Genomic DNA, 18074 nt, shown 5'->3' with positions numbered 1-18074 from the left:
GGGCCCAACTCTGAGCCCTTTACATAAGGATTGGGTCTCAAAAAAGAGTCTGAAAATGGATAATTGAACTTAAGGGTTGTGCCCTTAGGACTAAGTCGCCTGTATTCCCATTATAGATGAGATGAGATTGATCATTGGCAGGAGCACACCCACATGCACAGAGAACTTCTTCCCTTGTTTGTGTTTATATGGGTTTAATATACTACAAGTTCACTACCCCTAGATGAAATATTTACACACATGCACATTGTAACATCCCAATTTAAATTTTAATAGTTAATTTGGTTTAATAGAAATTTTGAAAAAAAAATATTAGAGGTAAGCAAATTAGAAAGAAGATGATTGTTAAATCTAATCAGGATATAATTCTAAATTAAAATTTAAAAAAATAATAATTAATTAATTAATTAAAAAATATTAAATTATTATTATTATTATTAAAAAAAAGAAAATGTATAAAGAAAGAAAGAAGAAGAAGAGAGAAGAAGAAAGAGAAATTGTGCTTTCGGTGCTCTCCCACGGCAATCATGACACATGTATATATAATAATAAAAAAAAAGAGAGAGAGAGAGGAAGGAGGAAACAAAAAAAAACATGTAGGACCCGCAGTATTTTTTTTTAAAAAAACCACCCTCTTCCTTCGTTTCTTCATTTCATCCTTGTAGCGAGTGAAGGCAGAGAGCGAGCGAGAGAGAGCTAGCGACATTGATGGAGAGGTTGATTGATTTAGAAGGTGAAGTTCCATAATAGGATACTTCGTATGAGATTTTAAGTATTCTAAAAATAGGTAAGTGTTCTAAACATTTTTCTTAGTCATATTTTTTTTTGGTTTCTGTTTGTGGTGGTAGAAATTTAGGATTTGGAAGAGGGATGAATTTATGTTGAATAAATATGGTTTTGAGGTTGTTAGTAGTGTAATAAATATTTAGAGTATTATTTGTTGATAGAATTGGAATTTGACGCATTTGAGTTTATCCCTAGATTTTTATGGGTAGATTTTGTTTTATGTTAATAAATCTGAAATGTAAATTGATTGTTGATATTTAGATGATTATTTGAGATGAGAAATAAATTATTATGGCTATAGAATAATGATTCTAGGCTTGAAATCAAGTTTGCAATTTTTGAGTATTTTTATGTGCGAATTTTTGGAATAAAAAGAGAAATTTTGATATTAGAAAAATATTTGAATGAAATTATTGTGAAGGAGATTATTGAACCAAGTAGATAGGTTCAAATACATGAAATTAAATTTTAGAATTCAAGAGACTAAGACTAATTTTTTAAAATAAATAAATAAAAATAAATAAAAAAATAAAATAAAATAAATACTTAGGTGTTAGAGTATGAGTGAAAATTGTGTTAATAATATTATTGACACATTGGGATATGATCAATTGTAGATTAATTTTCTTTTGACACCATTCAAGCTTTGGAAAGCTTTGGAAGTGTTGTAACTTGAGGGGTAACCTTTGACCTCTCAAAGGTTGAGGTAACCGCGAAAAATCTATTTTATACATTTGTATATTAATTAATTATGTTGGTGAAACAAAAGAATATATATATATATAAATTTGAAATAATTGTTTGTAATGCATGTGGCTTTGTTGAGACCTTATAATTTGTGACCAAGTTAAGTAATGAGATTGATGTTGATGATGATGTACACAATCTTGACTATAAATTATGAATTATACATATGAGTTTTTAAAATGTATTTTTTTATTGGTATGATCATATGGCGGGAGTTCACCTTAGTGAAGGAGTTAGCGATTACACAAAATCCATATGGTACTTGGCTATTAACCAATAATCCTAAGGGTTATAGCCGCTACTTACCTTATAAAGTACTGTAGCATTGTTCCTATTAAGGGACTTGACCCTACTGGCCTACCTGGAGTTTTGGGTAGAGCTAGTTTTGGGTATGACACCCCATGGTGTGTGATTTGGGGGAAATCATGTTCATAAGTGAGTAAGGTAACCCTGACCCGGTAGCCCCTCATGATATGATTAAGGCTTTGGGTAGTCTCACCACATGAATGATCCCTTCCAGTTGTTGGCCCACGGATTTCATGTCAGAGGAAATAAGGGGGGATATAAGGAAGAGATTGATTATGCATATTATTATTATCATGCCATTTGAGTGATTGAAGGCTATGTTGAGAATATGATTATAATTGTAGAAATGAAAACATGTAGTAATTATGCGAATAATGTATATGTGGCTAGTTGTGCAAATTTTATACTTGACTTCATTCTTGAAATTATTCACATGAGTTAAATGTTAATGTGATTAATATGTTATTAATGTGATTGTTTGAATGGTCACCTTGATAAATTTATTGGTCACTGCATTCATGATTAATTATCATGCATTTGTATAACTTAGATATACCTTGATTACTGAGTGGTTGTACTCACCCTCTTTTTTAACATATTACAAGAGCTAGCTCGTCTGAGAAGAATAGAGGAAAGGAGCATTAGGCCAAGTGATAATAATCATTTCCGTAGGCCTCTCTCCTTTTATTTGATATGTGTATTTAGTTTATGATATTGCCATCTAGGATAATATATTCTTGATCCACTTGCATTATGGTTTTTGTGTTGGGAAAAATGTATTTTGGGCCCTGGGAAATGTGGTTTGATGCTTGTGCTATAATTACGGGCCAAAATATTTGTGCAGGTAAAAATAGTTATTATCATGCTTCCGCATATGTTTAATTAAATGATATGAGTTCTTAAAATATTTTAAAGACTTGCGATCCCTTTGTATTAAATAGTTTGTAAAAAAAACAATACATGTTAAGAATTCATTTAGGTTAATCTCGTAATGAATAATCCATTTGGGTTAGTTCTTGATTAACCATGATTAGTGTAATGATTAAGTCTTAATTTAGGACGCCCTTTTACACACATAATGTTCCCTCTTATTTTACTTATAAAGTAAAAAAAAAGTTTTTTGTTCTCTTAATCAGTTATGTTATTAAATTTTTATTATAATTTTTATTATAATTTATTAAATATTGGTGAGAGAAATATGTTATTAAAGCATATGTATTTAATTTTTAAATAAAATTAGTGAATTTTTAATTTTTTTATTTTAATGAAACATGTTAAAAGTGATTTATAAGTAAGACTAAAATTATATACTCTTATTAATTACAGTGTTATATGTACTCTTATTAATATATTTTAAGTAAGAATAAACCATACATTTGATTACTTTATTAAAATATTTTCATTTTTAAAATTATCACTTCAATGGTAATAATTTAGGAAGCCTTTGTAGTTAGATTACTTGAATTAGACTTGAGAGTTATTTGTTCATCAAATATATTGAAAGTAACTTAGAAATTAGGACTTGTGAATGTTTTAACAAATTGTTATTGTTAATAATATTAACACATAACTATCATTAGTTTTAAAAATTTTATTTTATTTTTTAAAAAAGTAATTTTAAATAATATAAAAATCAAATTAACAATATATATGTGTACGTTGGGGGGTGGGGGGGGGGTTCCCGTCCCTGATCGTTGCCAAGCAAAACCGAACAAGAAAAGGAACTTGTTCTGTGAAATGAAATTTATTTACTCTGGTTTTTTTCAAACAGTAGTGGTTAGTTTTTACTTTCCTCAGCTGTCAACCATAGTGGGTGTATTTGGGGTCATCAAATCAAAACTATACCAAATGTAATTTTCGAAGTTGTTCTGGTTTGTTCCTGACCTTTATTGAACATATGGCACCTTTTGACTTCTTTAGTTCTATCCTTTTATTGCATGGATTTCAAGAATGTGATTTCCTTTGGATTGCTAGTGCACGTTGTTCTTGGCAAGCAAAAGAGAGAACTTCTTTTGTGAAATCAAATTTTGCAAGAGAGAAGAAAGAGGAAAAAACCGAAGACGAGTGAAGCTGCCACTGCCATGCTGTGTTTCAGGGGAAAAAACATAGAGCAATACAGGAGAAGATGGTGGGAGCCGTTTCGTCGGATGATGACGCTAATTTTGTATAGAGAAACATATTAAATTAATTTATGTTTTCTTTTTAAATTTTTGTTTTAAAAAACAGTAACGTAGACGGTGAAAGAATGGATTAGTGGTGGTGGAACGAAGATTATGGAACTCGTCGCAGCTGGACTGAGCTAGCTCGGTCAATTCGCTGGGGTCGGGGATGGACCCCATACTGGGTGAACTGTAGTCATTTTGCGTGTTTTCAAGTGAGGGTAATATGGTCATTTCAGTGAGGAATATAATTACAAATGAGGCCCGTAGAATATCAGATTTAATTGGGCCTTGGGTGTGAATTTGTCATTTCTGAGGGCCTTGCCTGTGATTCTCCCGATAATATAACCTTGGCACCGGGCTTTGGGGAGTGGGACTCGCGAGAAATCTCGCAGGTGCAGCAGCAGCATAGCGAATGAATGAAAGATAAGTATTGTGTTAGTCAATAATCGATGGTCACGAGGGTTTCAGGCTTTGGCAACGCCATAGCTCCAAATCCCTTCACAATATTCTTCTTCTTTGCTAATTGCTAGTGATGAAGGACATGGAATCTACTAAATGGCTCCAACCATCAATCGCCATCTTCCTCTCATTCTTGATCGCCACTCGTGCTTACAAAAGAAAGTCTCTCAGCCTTTCTGGGGCGATTTCGGGTTTCGTCGTTATGGCCATTCACATTTCCATTGGATACAGGTCCTTCTTCACTTCTTTTACTTTTTTATGTGGCTTTTTGCTTTTTTGGGTTTCATCTGGCGTAGATTTAACGTCTTCTTTTTCGTTCTTTCTTTCTTTCTTTTTTCTTTTTGGAAAAAGATTTGGGGCTATGCTGCTTGTGTTCTTTTTCACTTCGTCTAAGCTCACGAAGATGGGAGAAGATAAGAAGCGAAAAGTTGACCCTGAATTCAAAGAAGGCGGACAAAGGAATTGGTGTGTTGTTCTCTGTCTTCTCTCTCTCGGTTCAGTGTTAATGTGTTAATTGGTAGTGTTGCTGTATTGTTCTTGCTTAAGTTCAACTGCATTACTTTTACATCTCTCACAAGCAATGGCTTATTACAAAAACTGAGATATGTTTTTTTGTGAAAAATTGAGAAAAGATCTTTTACTCTCTTGTACTAAATCGTTTACTAGGGGTTCTTTGAAAAAAATAAATAACGATATTCATTTATTAGGGGCGGCCTATAGGAAGATGTGAATAGGGAGAATAGTTGCCTTCAAAACAAATGTCATGTGGGTCAGGGGAATTTATTCTCTTGGTCTCACGGGGTTGTTAAACCTTAAACTCAGTTGCTACTTGCTGGCCTAATTTATTAGGAGAAGCCATATTTTTCCTTGACCTAAATTTTAACTTCAAAACTGGTACAGGAACTTCGAAATGCACCCAAAAAAAAAAAAAAAAGGCAACAGAAAGAAAATCATAATCTTTGGACATAAATCAAAATGTTAATTTACTTTTAAAATTAACAAATCGAAACTGCTTCCTTCAATAATTTTCACATAATACTGCTGAGAATAGTGAAAATGAAAATAAAACACATGGCCTACTGCATTTGATGTTATTCTTGTCTTAAGTTCAAGCAGTACCTTTGTTACATTTTAAAATTCATTTAAAGAGTAAATCATAGTTCTAGGGTGTAAAATGTAGTTTCCCCTAACGAATGGCTTTCAACCAAATACTACCACAACCACAACAATAACAAACTTTATACCATTAGGTAGGGTTGATCATAGGGATTGTACGACGTTATTGTACTCTATTATTTACTAAGTTTTTAGGAAAGTTGTTAATTGATAAATCATAGTCAACAACTTCCATAAATGTTTTCTTTAACCTTCTTCTATTCAAAATTATTCATTTTACTTTCCTCATTGGTGCCTCTTACAGTCTTCTTTATATATGTTTAAATCATCTCAAATGATTTTCAACCATTTTTCCCTCAATAGATGTTATGACTATTTTTTTTTCGTATATGTTCATTTTGAATTTTATTTTTGTGTTTATGCTCACACATTTATTTTAACATTCTCATCTCTACTACTCCAATTTTATGTTGTTGTCTTGTTAAAGCCTAGCATTCACTATCATATAACATAAGTGATCTTATAGCAGTTTAATAAAACTTCCCTTCAAATTTATTAGGTACCTTGCAATCACAAGTAATTTCTTTAGCCTTTTTTCAATTAAATCACCTAGCTTGTATTCTATGTGCAACATCCCCATCAACTAACCCATTAGGTTAAATAATAACTTCTAAATATCTAAACATTTTCACTTAAAGTGTAATCTAATTTTTCAATTTCATTTTCAAATTATTGCTGACCGACCATTTATCAAAATTACAATAAAATATTCTTTCTTGTTCCTACTAAGATGGAAACTTTTTGACTTCAATATTCTTCTCCATAATTTAACTTTATAGTTAAGCTATTCTCTTATTTCCACAATAAAAAACTATATCATTCGCAAAAAGTATGCATTCGGGGATTTTCTCTTGGTTATACTTAGTCAAAATATTTAAGATTAGGTCAAACAAATAAGGATTCAAAGATGATTTCTGACGTAGTTCAATCCTTATAGGTAAGTCCTTTATTTCATTATCTGACATTTTTATACTAGTTGTTACCCTTTTACACATATTTTGTATAGCTTTAATATAGGCAACTTGGACTCCAATCTTTTCCAAGGGTTAGCAAAGTATTTTTTTTTTTTGTTTTTTGGTACGTGATCATAAACTTTTTTCAAATCAATGAAAACTATATGTAAATTTTTACCTTTGCATTGATACTTTTCTATTAATTCCCTTAGTAGATAAATAGCTTTTGCAGTCACCATACTTGGCATGAAGCCAAATTAATTCTCAGAAATGCTAGTCTCCAATCTTAACATATGCTCAATCATTCTTTCCTACAATTTCATGATATGACTCATAAGTTTACTCTTTTTGTAATTAGTACAATTTTAAATATCTTGTTTATTTTTGTAAATGGGAATTAAGGTGCTTTTCCTCCAATTATTAGGCATTTTCTTGGACTGTAAGATCTCATTAAATAACTTAGCTAGCCACTGTACCTTTTCTTTACCTAAATATTTTCATTCCTCAATAGAGATACAATTAGGCTCATTAGCTCTATCATTTTTCATTTTCTTTAGAGCTTCCTTTATGTCATTATTGCATATCTTTTGATAAAATGATAATTGTTGTTTTCTTTTATGAGTTATTAAATCCTATAAGTTACTAGATGAACCCCCTTCATCATTAAAAAGTTTGAAAAATTAAGTCTCATCTGTCTTTAATATCACCATCTATGACCAAAACTTTTCCCTCTTCATTTTTTATGCACCTTGTTTGTTCCAAATCTCTTAATTTTCTTTCATACTCTTAGCAATTTTATAAATTTTTTATTTTCCATCCTTTGTCCTAAAACCATTGTAAAACTCTTAAAATAGTTTAGAATGAGTTTCGCTCATAGCTTTTTTAGTTTCTTTCTTAGCCATACAATGCTTTTTCCAATTTTGATCATTATTGTACAAATGGATGACTTTAAAACACCCATTCTTATTTTTGACTTTTTACTGTACATTATCATTCCATTATTAAGATTCCTTATCTATTAGACCAAAATATTTTGATTCTTTCAAAACTTCTTTAACAATCTTTCTTACCTTCTTAGTCATATCCTTCCCCAAAATGCTAGTATTTCCTTGGGACTCCTAGATTTGTTCGACTAAAAGATTTCGCTTGAAAATTTCCCTCTCACCTTTTTATTACCACCATCTAATTTTTAGAATTATCACTTGTTAGTGTTTTTGATTTTTACTCGTGATATGCACATCAAGGACAATGACCTTGTGTTGTGTTGTTACGCCATCCTCAGGAATCCCCTTACAATTTTTATAGAGTGTTCTATTCATGTTCCTTACTAAAAGGAAATTAATTTGTAACCTTAAGGCTCCATTTTTGTAAGTGATAAGATGTTTGTCCCTCTTCTTTAAACAAGTGTTAACAATTTTGAAATCATATGCGAATGAGAAATCAAGAATAGATTGTCCTTCATGGTTTAGCTCCTCAAAACCAAAACCTCCATGCACCCTTGTATAGTTATTTGCTTCCCTTCTAACATGACCATTAAAGTCTTCTCCAATAAAGACCTTTTTATTTTGTGGTATGCATTGAATTAACCCCTCCAAGTCTTCCCAAAACAATTTCTTAAGATTGGCTTTTGTCTCGGGTTGAGGTGCATGTGTGCTAATAATATTAATAGTCTCATATCCAACTACAATTTTTAAGGGAATAATTTTGTTCCCAATTTTGTTAACTTCTACCATGTTTTTCTTCTATTTTTTATCAACAATGATACCCACCTCATTCTATGTGCTTACTTTCCTTGTATATTAAAGTTTGAAACCTTAAACATCCTTAGCTTGTTTACTAGGCCATTTAGTTTCTTGTAGACACAAAACATTAATTTTTTTATGAATCATAACTCTTACCACCTTCAAAGATTTACAATTCAAGGTCTCAACATTCCAAGTATTGAACCTAATCTTACTCATATGGATTAACTTCTTTAGCCGCTCTTGTTCGGAATAACATGATAGCCTTTGCTCATTTAACACTATATTAGAGGGCCAATGCAATGGCTTTAACTCATGTTACTGCATTCAAGCCATGCAACATGTTACTTACTGGCAATGACCTAGTATTGGCACGAAAGCATCTATTGTTCATGTCTATGTGAGATTCAACAAAGTTTTACGTTAGCTATTGAAGGCCTAACACAACTTTCCTCTTTTACTGAGTTTAGGACCGGCTATAATCATAAATGGAGTTAATGGCTTTCAACCAAATAATCAGCTTATTTAGTTAAACAAGCTAAGTTTGAGACTTTTGATCCCTGGGTCACAGTGCTCACTATTGATGGCCATTTGAATAAATTAAAAATCATACATGAAGTACACATACAAATATATAAAACTGAAACAAAATCAAATGAAGTCTATTTCAATGGAAGCTGAAAACTTTGAGACATAGAAGCAAGAGCTGGACTAGGCAATAAAAAAGATGAGAATGTGAAAAGTACAGACAATTGATCCGGCTGAGGACATTTGGAATTTGCTTAATGCTTTCAAGGGGACTCAATGGCATTCCATGTGCTGAGAGGCCAAGTTGGAGCAAAATGGTCAAGGAATGACAGAGAGTACAGGTTTTTTTCTCACAAGATCTTTCGACAACACGTACCAAAAGCCACATTTCCTTATTAAATCATTATCCCTTTGGCTGTGGCAGGAAGAAACGATAGCCAATGAGAAAATTTGCCATTCCTTGCTGTGGTGGACGCCATATCTGCCATTTTTATAGTGTATATAGCAGGCACCAAAGTAGAGCTGGAGGGATGTCTCCCTGTCTTCAAGGGTTTATTGCATATGGGCTTCTGGTTACATCTTTCCACACTGTGGTCGTGACAGCAAACATTGACAACACAAATGAGATAGTTCTTAATTTTTTAGGAGTTTAATTTATACATGTGCAAAGATACATACAACATATTTACAATTATGTTTGAATTTTTTATTTAAGTTTTGGCTTGAATTTGGGCTTGGTGTTTTTTGAGCGAACAGATTTGAGCGTACTAATGGGTGGCTCAACTTGATTACATAAAATTTGTTTTGGGCCTTGTGGTTTTGCAGGAAATCTCTTTAACCACTTTTATTTACTTTTTAAATTTATGGTATTTGAAATTCATAAAAGGAATTCATTCTATATATTGTGGTCACTGCTACTTTCACAAACGTAAAAATATACAGAAGTAAATTATAGTTGGTGCTACTATTTATTTACTATCTGACCGAGCTCAAGAACCCTGTAGCCTGCAACTAACTCCATGCATATCTGCTATCAAATACAAGGCGTATGACGCTACTCCCTGACAATTTTCTTCTGCTTCTGTTTTTCAGGATACAAGTTATATCAAATAGTGGCATTGCCACAGTTTTGGTCATAATTGTATGGAAATTGACAGAAGGGCAAGATAAATGCTTAAATTCTAGAGACTCTGCTCTGATCACCTCTCTTATTGGTGGCATCATAGGCCATTATTCCTGCTGCAATGGAGACACTTGGTCTTCTGAGCTTGGAATTCTAAGTAAGGATCAACCTCGCCTAATCACAACCTTTAAGGTGTAGAATCTCTTGGCTGCAACTGTACATGCATTAATTTCTCTATATACTTTTATTTGGCTTCTTGTTTAATTTTAATACAAATGCATGATTATTAGCCTGTTCGGAGAGGTACAAATGGTGGTGTGACAAAAGCAGGACTTCTAGCAGCTGCAGCTGCAGGGATTGTCATTGGACTGTCGTTCGTTCTTCTGGGACTTCTAACAGTCAGATGTGATTCTGATGTGGCCCTTAAGCAACTACTGGTCATACCTATCTCCTCCCTGGCAGGCCTTGGTGGAAGTGTAATTGACTCCCTATTGGGTGCAACATTGCAATTCAGTGGATTCTGCACTGTTCGCAATAAGGTAAAATTAGTTTTGTCCGGAGCAAGTTAGCTTAGAGCACTCGTCCTATCTTCGGTTAGATGTTATAGATTTGTTATGTGAAAAATTTTCTACTTCATTCGCAGGTTGTTGGAAAGCGAGGACCAACAGTTAAAAAGATCTCTGGTCTCAGTATTCTTGACAATAATGCGGTGAACCTTGTCTCCATACTGTTGACCTCAATTTTAACTTCGATTGTTTGTTTGTACACCTTCTGAACTCATTGGTACGTATTGGGCTAGTATTCAATCATATATCTGGCAAGTAGTTGTTTATAACAAATCCCAAAATTCATGTGCTTCCCCGCTTTAATTTTGTTGTTGGCCCTCTCAATCCTAAGATGGATTGAAAGTAGGAACCTTGCACTTGAAAGGTTGTTTTAGTTTTGAAATTATGTTGATCTCATCCTGATGAGTTTGACTGCGAAGACTAAAGTACTCATTTGACACTTTTTCACAGTTTCTCTTGCCTCAGATAATGTAATGTCTTTTTGATACGCTTATTATCTGCGGCTCCAATGCGGTTTGACTACATTGGATAAGTTTGTAGTTTTGAAACAAATTTATAGTTTGACTATTTTTACCACTTACCCTTTGGTTAGCTTGGTGTGTTAATCAATCATTTAACAAAGTCTTCAACAGATTTCATGGCAAAATTTAAACTATGCAGAAATTATTATTCAGGTTTTGAAGTTAATTATGTCTAACATCTTTAAAAACTATTTTAAAATTTTCGGTCATTCATGCTATATATATTTAATTTAACATTTAAATTATAATTATCTTTCTAATTTTGTCTAATTTTGTTGTTGAGTTGGTACATTATGATGAGTTGGACATTACATGAGCCAAATGGCTATTAGTTTTTTTGCTTATTTAAATTTACCTTGACTGTTTATGTTTTGCTTTATGTTAAATCCTATAAGGTAAGATTTAGATATTTAGCCTTATATGTTTAATGCACTTTTATCCAATTAAATAAAAAGTGGATTTTAAATTAGGAAGAGTGAAAGTTAGGTCCCAAAAGAATAAGTTAATTTTTACAAAATGAATTATAAATGTCAATTTAAATAGTTACACATAAACATTTATGTTATAATCTAATTGTAATATTTATTATTTAAATATTTATATGCAATTAAAACTCTTAAATCTGTAATAATTTGGATTGATATTTTCAATTTATTTTTAAAAAAATTTATTGGAGATTCAACTGTCATTAATTTATTTTTTTGAAATCTAATTGTCATTCTTTCTTTAAATTATTAATAATATTAATAATAAAAATTTGTTATTGAATAAATAATATATAAAAGATTAATTTATCTTAATTTAATTAAAAAAGACCACCTTAGTGTTGTAAGTTAGACGGTAGGATGTTTCATATAGAACCTTAAAGGGAGGGAAAACTATGAAGAAAAATATTTAAAATAATAAAAAATATAAAGTGTTTTTAATATTTCAAGCTATAATTATTACATTTTTTTTAAAAAAATGTCTTTATTAAATAATTATTTTTTATTTATTTTAAATTTAAATATTTTATTATATAAAAATAAATATAAAAAGATAGTATTAATTTAAAAATAAAAAATATTTTATTAAGAGGTGATGTTTGATTAAAAATATTTTATATTTTTAAATTGGAGTAATATATGTCCTGCTTTTTTATTTACTGTAATTGATTTTTAATTTTAAAGAAAAAAGAAAAGAAAAAAGAAAGAACAACGACGTAATATAATGCGGAAAGTCTACGGCAATCCAAACGCAAAAGAGTGAAAGTAGATGACACACGCAATGATGATTTGATGACAGGAAACCATAAAGCGAGGACAAAGCAATAATTACACGAGGAAATTAACTTTCGTAATTATTTGGCAGCAGCAATGACATTAATCATCGAAGACGATGGGAAAACAATAGTAACAGCAATATCACTACTTTTATCTTTTAATATGTTTTAAAAGCTTTTGCTTCAAAAAAAAAATGCTTAAAAGCAATACTAATATATGAATGTTGATTTAGTTGATAAAGATTTAACTTATATTTCCTCCTTTCTTATATATAAAATATTTTTTAAAAATTTATTTTGTCTTTAAATATAAGAGTTGTCAATGATATTTTTAAATAATTAGACAAATTGATCTTTGTCTTGAAAAATAAAATAAATCATTAATTATATATTTTTCTATCACGATCATGATATTAATTATGATAGTATTAGAGGTAAAATTAAAAAATTATTATGTTTTTATATGAGTTTAACTAAATAACAAATCTTTATTGTTATGTGGGATTCAGTTAAAAATATTTTATACATAAGCATAGAGGAAGTAACTTATAAAATTATATATTTAAATTTCACTATCGATATGAAATTTTATTGATAGATGATTTGTAAGTATTGTAAGTGTTTGTTGAATTTAGAAATAATGTCATAACCTTGATGAGCTCCCGCCACTCAAGTTGCTTAATTTTTTTTTTTGATAAAAAGGTATTTAAAAAAAAAAAAAAGAAAAAGCAGCGCCATACATGTACAAATAACAAACAAACCAAAGCTAATCATGAAGGTTAGTTCAATTAGTGTGAGTTCAGTTCACATAGTAATAAAGTTTAAGTTTGAATTTCGCTGCAACACAGAGAGTTTAGGGCTTATATTTATAAGGATTGATGAAACTACTATATGTTTATGAAACTTACTTTTACATTATGATAATTTTTCAAAATCAACTCTCCTAAATTTTTATATAAAAAATGTAAAAATATATTCTCTAGTTTTGATTATGATAAATTTAGAGAAGTTTTTTATTTTTTATTTGTGTTTAATAGGATTAAGTTACCCTAAAAGATTAAAAATAAAATGTTTGAAGGCTTAACTCAACCAATTTCGTGTTTTTCATGGTTGCCTTCCTCAATTTTGAAATTCTCTTATAATTTTCGAAACTCTCTTCTGAAGTTTTCTAAACTTTGTGCATTCAAAATCCTAATTCCAATATAATCTTCAATAGGCGTTTTGATTCCATCTTGATTCTCTCAATCTCTCATATTCAAATGTTTGATTCCAAGACTTGGTTTTAACCAGATTTGTTGAATCCTGATTTTGATAATTATAAAATAAAAAAGTGTTTAGTTTGTAGATGATTATGTGTATTTGAAAACTTAAGAAACTTAGAACTGTAAGTTTAATCTCTAACTCTTATCCTAACTATATCCTTTCATTCTCATCTTTTTCTCATAGAAGCCTTGCGATAAGTATTTGATTTATCTCAGTTCATTTTGAACAAGATCATTTTGTGCTTGAAAAACATTAAAATTTTAATGCTGAGTGTTTTTTTATTCAGACCAGCATGTATTGGTTCATACTAGTATCAAGGGTCTTATACGCCTATCTCCAAGGTCATATTACAATGAAAAGTCTTTTGTCCATTCAAGAGTTTCATATTAGTATCATTGTTTTCATATTGGTATCAACAGCTTGATACCCTTATTTTCTACTTCATATCGATATGTATCTTAATCATTTTAATTCTTGTTTCATACTAGTACCAATGTGCTTTATACCCGTATGAAGTTCCATACCCCCATGAAACTTCTTTATACACGAATGAAATGTATCCAAACATCGTCTTTTACAATGTTTACTTCGGTAGAAGTTACTTAATACTTGTATGAGTGTCATTCTCTCTCATAGTCATACATCCATATTCATATCGGTACCAAACACTTCCTACCGGTATCAACTTGAAGATTTTTACTTTGTTTTTCATATACAGAACAAAGCATCCTTTCTTAACTCATATCTCATTCAAACATCATTTCTTTTAGTTCCTTTCTATTGTAATCTTTATCCTACCTTTATAAAATACTTCTAACACAAACATAGGTTTAATTTAACATGCTATCATATCTTGATCTTTTCTCATACTAGCATCAAGTTTATCCTTCTAGTATCAATCCTTTCTACTTTTTGTTAAAGCATTTAATTCATATAGCCATTATTTTCCTTGAGGTACCAACAACACATAAACCCATCAGAAAGCACTATTTTATTGCCTCATGTAACATCTTGGAATTTTAATCTGAGAAACTAATTACTAATTAAAGGATAAATTAGTCATTTAGTGGATTAATTAGATAATTAAGATTTTGGATGGCAATTTGAGGTTCTGACTCTTTGAATTGTTGGATGTATAGGATCGGGTGAAAGATCAACATTCCAGCGTGAACCATGCAAGTATGGTGAAATTTTCCTCACGTGTCACATGCCGTGGCACATAGCACAGAAATCTGATTAACAAGGATGTGACTCAGCTCATGGAAGAGAAGGAAAGAAAGGAAAAGAAACGTGAAGGAGAGTAGAAGGAGAAGTGTTTAGCTACAGCAAGAAAGTTTAAAGCCTCAGGAGATATTTTCAACTAGTCGCTTGTTAGGTAAGTTTTGTACCACCTTAAGCTCTGATTTTACACTATTTCTCTTAATTTAAGTTATAGAGAAATTGAATCAAGGAGTTTTAAGGGGTTGTTTATTTACCCTTCTATAATAAAAAGAATCTTCGGAGTTGAATTAAGTTTTTACGACTAATTTGAAAGTTAATGGCTAAGCTATGAATATATAAGCTTAACTTAGTTTAAATTGATAAGTTAGAAAGGGTGAAATAGTGGTAAGGAGTATGTTAGAGTAGATAGAAGTGATAGGAATATGTGATAGGGCGATAAGAACATGTAATGGGTAAATGAGAGTGTTTGAGTGATTGATTGTGACAATTAGTACTTTTGATCAAATTGATAACTAATAGTGTTAGTTGTGTAGATTGGCATAGTTTGCATGTTGTTCGGCGAGAAAGGAGTTCAAAAAAGATTAGTTCCATAGGTAACCTTTCTAAGTATAAAAGGGTTGAGGTAGTCAGATAATTTATTGTGCCCATTAATTAATTTACTATTTATAAGTGAATGCTAGTATGATTTATGATTGAAATTGTTGTTTTGTTTAGAGTTTCATGTTTTAAATGAGTTTTAGCATAAAAAGGATTTGATTATGAACTGAAATGTTTTTTTAAAAGGGTTTCATAAAAGAGTCATTGTAAAAATATGTGTGGATGCGATTACTTGTGTATAAAGCAACATGATCATATTAGAGGGTGGGAGTTCACCCTGAGTGTGTGGAGATATGTGTGTGTGTGTCAAAAATTCACATGATTGGGCTGGCACTATGGGACATCCAGTGTAACATTATATTTGGGATTGTTACCATAAGACATTTGGGTAGTATGGTAACTCCCTAGTACTCGAAAGAATGCGGTTAGGAGTCAATAACACCCTTATCATGTGTGTGTGTGTGTGTGTGTGTGTGAAAGGGGGAATCCCTAGTTTGAAAGTGAGTTAGAATACCTTGACCGAGTGTTTCTACTACTAAAGGTATACTCAGACTAATATGTGATTGGTTCCATGGAGTTTATGAGTTTAGTCAGGAAGCTTAGAGGTTCAGTAGATAGATGATCATGCAAGTGTGTCATTAATTTTGTGAAAGTCATTATAAATATTTATATACATGTTTATATGTGTATGAGTTTATAGATTTTGAAAATGAAATGGTTTTGTTTACTTATTTAGAGTTAATCTTTTTTTGATGAATTATCTTTATTACTGAGATTTTTATCTCATATGACGTTACCGTTTTTACATAATGTCCTATTAGACCATTAGGGTTGGTGTAATGAACTTCTTTATGTAAATAATGCATGGTATATAAGTTGCTATAAGACTATATGCATGTAAAGGTGTTAATATGTTTATGTCTATTTCTATAGCCTAGCCCTATAGCACATACATGTGTTTGTGGTGAATTTTGTAATGAGGGCTAGTATGTTTTATATATATATATATATATATATGTTTAGCATGGAAGTGTGTGAAGTTTGGTCAAAATGTGTAAAAGTGTGCTTTTTCCCTAATGTGTGTTTAAGGGAACTTTAGAGGCTAAACTTGTATGTGTATATGTGTTATTATTTATATAATTGGCCAATCAGGTGTTAAGTGTTCTATTAGACGTGTTCAAGGCCCCGTAAATGGCCAATGACACTTGGTTTGAAATTAAGGTACTTGGGTGAGTGAAAATGACTTAAAACAATCATTTTGCTTTTGGGTATCCAATTTCTAAATAAAGTATTGAATTTAAACGAAACCAATGTCACTAGCTAGATTTTGAAATAGGCTCCTTGTGGGTGCTTAAACCATCCCAATTGAACATTGAATGTAGAAATGGTGCATATCAAAAGTTTGTATTAGATGTGTTATTTGACAGCAATGCATGGTGTGCATGTCACAAAATGAGAACATGTGATTCTATACTACATGCCATAGTGCATGTGCCACATGTTACAGCATATAGCCTAATATAGCTTAAAATTTTTGTTTCACTTTTGTTTTCTTCTTATACTTGGTATATGAGATCTTTAAGCTTTTACTATGTATAAATAGAACATTTAATCCACAAGGAAGTTTTTTTAAAGACTTTATGTGGGATCCCTATTTCTTATGGTTTTCAATATTTAAACCCAAGTGTGAATTGGTGTGTTAGTCTATAATATCTATGGGCACTACACCTCAAACTATGGAAAACTCAAAGTAATAAAGATGAAGTCTGTAATGGCTAATTTATGAGTCTAAGAGATTTATTTGAAGGATCAACTATAAATAAGACTCATTTATGAAGCAGACTAGAAGATAAGTTATTAAGCCAACTATATGTATTCATTTCTAATAACCTTTTGCTAATACATTCATTATTATGAGTTTAATGTCCACTTGACATTACCAATTTATCACACTCAGTTCATGCAACTTAGTTAGAGGTCCCACAAACCTCTCTTAAAATCAAAATAATAAGTATTCAAAATAATGAAAATAAATACTTTTAAAAGTTTGAGATCCCAAAACCTTTTTAAAATAAAAAAAATCCTTTAAAAATCTATATTATAGCTCAACAAAAGCCCTTAGGTTGCATATGCGGCATATAAAGTGAAAATGAAAACAAAACAACATTTTTGAAAAATGGCCATATACCGTGGCATATGCCATATATGTCGCAGCATGTTGTATAGTGTAATGCCCTCATTGACTAATATGATCCTCCCCATAACTACAATCAAAATAATTAACTTAAAAGCATTGGGATCCTAGGAAAATATTTCCAAAATCATATATATAATAATAAATCTTAATAATAAAATAATACACAGCGGAAGCATTTTCAAATTCACAAGAAAAGATGTGCACTTCAACATAATCAGCTTAAAACTAGAACAGTGCACCGTGGCTCATGCCACATGTGCCGTGGTATGTGGATACATATGCCATGGTGCACACGCTTGAATTTGCTGTTATATTGTAGATTTTGGTGCGAACTTTGAATGTGCACTGTTTTCGCATCCAATATTCGATTGGGTTGGTTCAAGCACCACACGTAGTCCATTTCATAATCTAACTAATGACATTAGTTTCATTTAAATCTAATATTCTATTTAAAAGTTGAACACCT

The 18074-nt window shown here is 31.0% G+C and overlaps 1 protein-coding gene across 1 annotated transcript; it reads left to right on the top strand.

Moving 5' to 3' along the window:
* Positions 1-4365: 4365 nt before the first annotated feature.
* On the top strand, positions 4366-11000 carry LOC129301390 (protein PGR-like). Its single transcript, XM_054939949.1, has 5 exons — positions 4366-4691; positions 4812-4925; positions 9952-10174; positions 10273-10521; positions 10626-11000. Exons 1-5 carry the CDS (start codon positions 4534-4536, stop codon positions 10755-10757), a joined length of 876 nt encoding a protein of 291 aa, XP_054795924.1. The 5' UTR covers positions 4366-4533; the 3' UTR covers positions 10758-11000.
* Positions 11001-18074: the final 7074 nt, after the last annotated feature.

Source organism: Prosopis cineraria, unplaced genomic scaffold, assembly GCF_029017545.1.
Source record: "Prosopis cineraria cultivar Desert tree isolate PC_DT_omini unplaced genomic scaffold, ASM2901754v1 PC2087, whole genome shotgun sequence".
NCBI lineage: Eukaryota > Viridiplantae > Streptophyta > Magnoliopsida > Fabales > Fabaceae > Prosopis > Prosopis cineraria.
This window is presented reverse-complemented; position numbering and strand designations above follow the sequence as displayed.

Coding starts and splice junctions, on each gene's coding strand:
- LOC129301390 (XM_054939949.1), top strand. CDS start 4,534: ATGAAGGACATGGAATCTACTAAATGGCTCCAACCATCAATCGCCATC. Junction 4,692..4,811: donor CACATTTCCATTGGATACAG/GTCCTTCTTCAC, acceptor TTTTGGAAAAAG/ATTTGGGGCTATGCTGCTTG. Junction 4,926..9,951: donor GAAGGCGGACAAAGGAATTG/GTGTGTTGTTCT, acceptor TCTGTTTTTCAG/GATACAAGTTATATCAAATA.